The sequence below is a fragment of the Limanda limanda genome, chromosome 2, assembly GCF_963576545.1.
Source record: "Limanda limanda chromosome 2, fLimLim1.1, whole genome shotgun sequence".
In the NCBI taxonomy this organism is placed as follows: domain Eukaryota; kingdom Metazoa; phylum Chordata; class Actinopteri; order Pleuronectiformes; family Pleuronectidae; genus Limanda; species Limanda limanda.
This window is the reverse complement of record NC_083637.1, coordinates 1028546-1035000: the sequence shown is the minus strand read 5'-3', so window position 1 is coordinate 1035000 and position 6455 is coordinate 1028546. Positions and strand designations below refer to the sequence as shown.

Here is a 6455-nt window from a genome sequence, read left to right as displayed (position 1 = left end):
CCATCCATCCATCCATCCATCCATCCATCCATCCATCCATCCATCCACCCATCATCCATCTGTCATCCGTCCACACGTCCTGCTCCACCCAGGCCAGCAGGGTGAGAGCTCATCCACCCGTCATCCACCCGTCATCCATCCATCCATCCATCCATCCATCCATCCATCCATCCATCCATCCATCCATCCATCCATCCATCCATCCATCCACCCATCATCCATCTGTCATCCGTCCACACGTCCTGCTCCACCCAGGCCAGCAGGGTGAGAGCTCATCCATCCGTCATCCATCCATCATCCATCCATCCATACACCCATCCAACATCCATCCGTCATCCATCCACCCATCATCCATCTGTCATCCATCCACACGTCCTGCTCCACCCAGGCCAGCAGGGTGAGAGCTCATCCATCCGTCATCCATCCATCATCCATCCATCCATCCATCCATACACCCATCCAACATCCATCCGTCATCCATCCACCCATCATCCATCTGTCATCCATCCACACGTCCTGCTCCACCCAGGCCAGCAGGGTGAGAGCTCATCCATCCGTCATCCATCCATCATCCATCCATCCATCCATCCATACACCCATCCAACATCCATCCGTCATCCATCCACCCATCATCCATCTGTCATCCATCCACACGTCCTGCTCCACCCAGGCCAGCAGGGTGAGAGCTCATCCATCCGTCATCCATCCATCATCCATCCATCCATCCATCCATACACCCATCCAACATCCATCCATCATCCATCCACCCATCATCCATCTGTCATCCATCCACACGTCCTGCTCCACCCAGGCCAGCAGGGTGAAAGCTCATCCATCCACCCATCCATCCACCCATCCATCATACACCCATCCAACATCTACCCATCATCCATCTGTCATCCATCCATCCATCCACCCATCCATCATACACCCATCATCCATCTGTCATCCATCCACACATCCTGCTCCACCCAGGCCAGCAGGGTGAGAGCTCATCCATCCACCCATCCATCCACCCATCCATCATACACCCATCATCCATCTGTCATCCATCCACACGTCCTGCTCCACCCAGGCCAGCAGGGTGAGAGCTCATCCACCCGTCATCCATCCATCCATCCATCTATCATCTACCCAGCCATCATACACCCATCCAACATCCACCCATCATCCATCCACCCATCATCCATCCGTCATCCAGCCGTCATCCATCCATCCATCCACCCATCCATCATCTACCCAGCCATCATACACCCATCCATCATCCATCCATCATCCATCTGTCATCCATCCATCATCTACCCATCTGTCATACACCCATCTATATGTCATCCATCCGTCATCCAACCGTCATCCATCCATACATCCATCCATCATCTACCCAGCCATCATACACCCATCCAACATCCACCCATCATCCATCCACCCATCATCCATCTGTCATCCATCCACACGTCCTGCTCCACCCAGGCCAGCAGGGTGAGAGCTCATCCATCCGTCATCCACCCGTCATCCATCCATCCATCCATCATCTACCCAGCCATCATACACCCATCCAACATCCACCCATCATCCATCTGTCATCCATCCACACGTCCTGCTCCACCCAGGCCAGCAGGGTGAGAGCTCATCCATCCGTCATCCATCCATCATCCATCCATCCATCCATCCATCCATCCATACACCCATCCAACATCCATCCGTCATCCATCCACCCATCATCCATCTGTCATCCATCCACACGTCCTGCTCCACCCAGGCCAGCAGGGTGAGAGCTCATCCATCCGTCATCCATCCATCATCCATCCATCCATCCATCCATACACCCATCCAACATCCATCCGTCATCCATCCACCCATCATCCATCTGTCATCCATCCACACGTCCTGCTCCACCCAGGCCAGCAGGGTGAAAGCTCATCCATCCACCCATCCATCCACCCATCCATCATACACCCATCCAACATCTACCCATCATCCATCTGTCATCCATCCATCCATCCATCCACCCATCCATCATACACCCATCATCCATCTGTCATCCATCCACACGTCCTGCTCCACCCAGGCCAGCAGGGTGAGAGCTCATCCATCCACCCATCCATCCACCCATCCATCATACACCCATCATCCATCTGTCATCCATCCACACGTCCTGCTCCACCCAGGCCAGCAGGGTGAGAGCTCATCCACCCGTCATCCATCCATCCATCCATCTATCATCTACCCAGCCATCATACACCCATCCAACATCCACCCATCATCTATCCACCCATCATCCATCCGTCATCCAGCCGTCATCCATCCATCCATCCACCCATCCATCATCTATCCAGCCATCATACACCCATCCATCATCCATCCATCATCCATCTGTCATCCATCCATCATCTACCCATCTGTCATACACCCATCTATATGTCATCCATCCGTCATCCAACCGTCATCCATCCATCCATCCATCCATCATCTACCCAGCCATCATACACCCATCCAACATCCACCCATCATCCATCCACCCATCATCCATCTGTCATCCATCCACACGTCCTGCTCCACCCAGGCCAGCAGGGTGAGAGCTCATCCATCCGTCATCCACCCGTCATCCATCCATCCATCCATCATCTACCCAGCCATCATACACCCATCCAACATCCACCCATCATCCATCTGTCATCCATCCACACGTCCTGCTCCACCCAGGCCAGCAGGGTGAGAGCTCATCCATCCGTCATCCACCCGTCATCCATCCATCCATCCATCCATCCATCCATCCATCCAACATCTACCCATCATCCATCCACACGTCCTGCTCCACCCAGGCCTGCAGGGTGAGAGCTCATCCACCCATCATCCACCCGTCATCCATCCATCCATCCATCCATCCATCCATCCAACATCTACCCATCATCCATCCACACGTCCTGCTCCACCCAGGCCAGCAGGGTGAGAGCTCATCCACCCATCATCCACCCGTCATCCATCCATCCATCCATCCATCCATCCATCCATCCATCCATCCACCCATCATCCATCTGTCATCCATCCACACGTCCTGCTCCACCCAGGCCAGCAGGGTGAGAGCTCATCCATCCACCCATCCATCCATCCATCATCCATCCACCCATCATCCATCTGTCATCCATCCATCATCTACCCAGCCATCATACACCCATCCGTCATCCACCCATCATCCATCATACACCCATCCATCATCCACCTCAGATATGCTGGCTGGAGTTCACCACATATGTTTCTTGAATCTGTTGTTCTGTCTCCTGTGTTTCAGGCCGTCAGCAACAAGGAGCAGCACAGTATCTCCTACACTCTGTCCCGGGCCCAGACGGTGGTGGTGGAGTACAGCCAGGACAGCAACACAGACATGTTCCAGGTCTGTGTCGTCCACACAGACCTCCACACAGACCTCCACCTAGAATAGGGTTAGGGTCAGGTTAACCCGGAAAGAAGAACTTCCTGAAAGAACAGCTGACTGATCTCAAACTGAGATTCCTCCTCTCTATTCACTCAATTAATGTTAACTTAGAAATTATTAAAAGAACGTGTTTCACATATTTACTAAATTGCAGCTCAACTTGAAATGTTTTCCACGCGGCTGCAGATTGTTGGAGACACAGATGATGTGGTTTCATCGCTGATGGATTTTCTGTCCAAAAACCAACATGTCCTCTTTGCTGGATTCAGATAAAGCTCGTTTCAGAGTCTTGATTCAAATGTGAATTCAGTCTCAGTCAAAATAAACAAGTGAGGAACAATACGTTATTAATTGAAGGGTAAAAAAGGAATTTAAAGAAAGTTCTGGTTCTTGCTCACTTTGATTTGTCCTGCCTCTTGTCTTGTGTAACGTGGTTCCTCTGATCACAGGTCGGACGTTCTACGGAGAATCCCATCGACCTTGTGGTGACGGACATGGAGCCCGGCGCTCAGGCCCTCGCCGACAGTCAGGCGGCTCAGAGCACCATTTCCCGCTTCGCGTGCCGCATCATCTGCCAAAGAAACCCGCCGTACTCTGCACGGATTTACGCTGCCGGCTTCGACTCCTCCAAGAACATCGTCCTCGGGGTAGGACCATCGAACCGGTGCTGCCGTCGTTACTTGTGTTCCATGTCATTACAAATAACTTGTTCTGTTCAAAATTAAAGCATTTAACACAAAAAAACATGTTTTCCCAGGAGAGGGCGGCCAAGTGGAGGATGCAGGACGGCCAGATGGACGGACTGACCACCAATGGCGTCCTGGTGATGCACCCGCGCCACGGCTTCAGCCAGGACCCCAGACCCGGCCTGTGGAGGGAGGTCTCCGTCTGCGGCAACGTCCTCACGCTGCGGGAGACGAGGTCAGCTCAGCAGAGAGGGAAGACGGTGAGGGACACGAGCGGACACGAGCAAATCTAACAGAGGAAAAGTTCTGTATAATGTGTGATACAGAAAACTGATAAATTGAAGCCTGTCACATAGAGTCATAGAATCCCACGTTTCTCCTCCAGCTGGAGAGACTGTTGAAAACGTGTTTGTTTATCCTTTAAGAGAAGACGAGCCGAACTAGGTTTGGTCAAATCAAGTATTTATTTAGAAAGCAATGAACAGGTTATCAGTAAAGCAATGGGCTTCCAGTACATTAGTTGTATCAGAGCGCCTCGAACATCCGGCGTCTGTCTATTTTATAAAGTAGATCTTCGTTCCTCCTCCTCGGAAGAGCGCAGGCGTAATCCATCCTCCTGGCTTTTGGAATACGGAAGTGAAAAGGAAGACACTCCCAATGACGCTATAGTTGCTAGGCAACCTGCTTACTTCATAAAAGTCCTTGAACCACAGATGCAATGTGGGGCAAAACTGTTGTCCAACGAATCAAAGAATATTATGTTTCAGCTAAATCAAAACAATCCTGACTGTGTAAACATTCGCAACAACTGAACCAAAGCAACGAAACAGAATTAAGTCAACATAGCCGCTCTGTCTCCTCCAGAACTTCATCAGACAGCTGTGAGACTGACCATTCTGAGAATGAAAAGATGATTATTTCTGCTATATGGGCTGTACGTTCTGTTTGTACAGACATTCAAACGACTAAACCAAATCAAGGCAACAACAATGTGACTCACATACATTCCAATTCGTAGATTAAACCCTAGGAAGGAAAAGGTTCATATTAAATCATTTGTACAAGGCATAATGTCTAACTAAAATTACTTATATCTTTATTTGTTTAGAATTCTTTCAGACACAACCTATAGTTAAAAGTTTGAAATTCCAACAAGACGCTCAGGTAGAATTCTTCTCACCATCAACACACGACTGATAAAGATCTGAAACTCTCGTCTGGACCGACTTCATTTCTGTTTTCACAACAACTTGTCTTCGTGTGGACGAGGCCTAAATGTTTTAACCTTTCATTCATCTCGTCTCTAGGTTTCCTCTGAGTCCAACGAGTTGGTGGACGGTTCGCTCATCGACCTGTGCGGCGCCACCTTGCTGTGGCGGACAGCTGAGGGCCTGGCACACCCCCCCACCGTCAAACACCTGGAGCTGCTGCGGCAGGAGCTGAACGCCGGGCGGCCGCAGTGTCCTGTGGGCTTCAACACGCTCGCCTTCCCCAGCCTGCGCCGCAAAGACGTCCTGGACGAGAAGCAGCCCTGGGCCTACCTGCGCTGCGGCCACGTGCACGGCTACCACGGCTGGGGGGGACGCCGCCACCCCGAGGTGGAGGCGGCACGTCAGGAGAGAGAGTGCCCCATGTGCCGGGCCCGGGGCCCCTATGTGCCGCTGTGGCTGGGCTGCGAGGTGGGATTCTATTTGGATGCAGAGCCCCCCACTCACGCCTTCGTCCCCTGCGGCCACGTCTGCTCCGAGAAGACGGCGGCGTACTGGAGTCAGATCCTGCTGCCGCACGGCACGCACGCCTTCCACGCCGCCTGCCCGCTCTGCGTCCGGCCGCTGAGCGGAGGCGTGGGCTGCATCAGACTCATCTTCCAAAGTCCACTGGACTAGAGACCAATCAGACGTCTGCACAGGACAATGAGCTCTGACTCTGGGAACTTTCATGACTTAATCCTGAAAAGGAAATGAATTTAACTTAATATTGACAAATTTATGTCATTTATGGATTTCTGCTCTTTCTTAATATATATGTATGATTCTGACAGTTTTGACCTCAACTGTGATCGTCTTTGATTTATTTATCCTTTTATCTCTTCAGTCTTTTGTAAATGAATTTAACAGCGTTTCCACTCAAACTTATTTCTGTGTCTGTTCATGAATGTTTTGACATTTGATGAGTTTCTCTGGAACTAAATAAAACTGGACAACACGTGTCCACTTCCTCTGGTTTTACAAACATGAAATTAAATTGTCTCTGATACAAACACGGCCATCTTGTGGTGATGACATCATGTAGAGAGAAGAAGAATCTCTCTCCCAACCACTGTTCCTCGGTCAAGG

At 51.0% G+C, this 6455-nt stretch overlaps 1 protein-coding gene across 1 annotated transcript in view; it reads left to right on the top strand.

Moving 5' to 3' along the window:
* Nucleotides 1–6005, top strand: part of LOC132995866 (E3 ubiquitin-protein ligase pellino homolog 1-like) — a 12492-nt gene extending 6487 nt beyond the window's left edge. Inside the window, exons 3-6 of the mRNA XM_061066100.1 lie at nt 3290–3391; nt 3883–4080; nt 4191–4379; nt 5427–6005. Of these exons, the coding sequence (XP_060922083.1) occupies nt 3290–3391; nt 3883–4080; nt 4191–4379; nt 5427–6005 (1068 nt within the window). The remainder of the gene's footprint in view (nt 1–3289; nt 3392–3882; nt 4081–4190; nt 4380–5426) is intronic.
* Nucleotides 6006–6455: the final 450 nt, after the last annotated feature.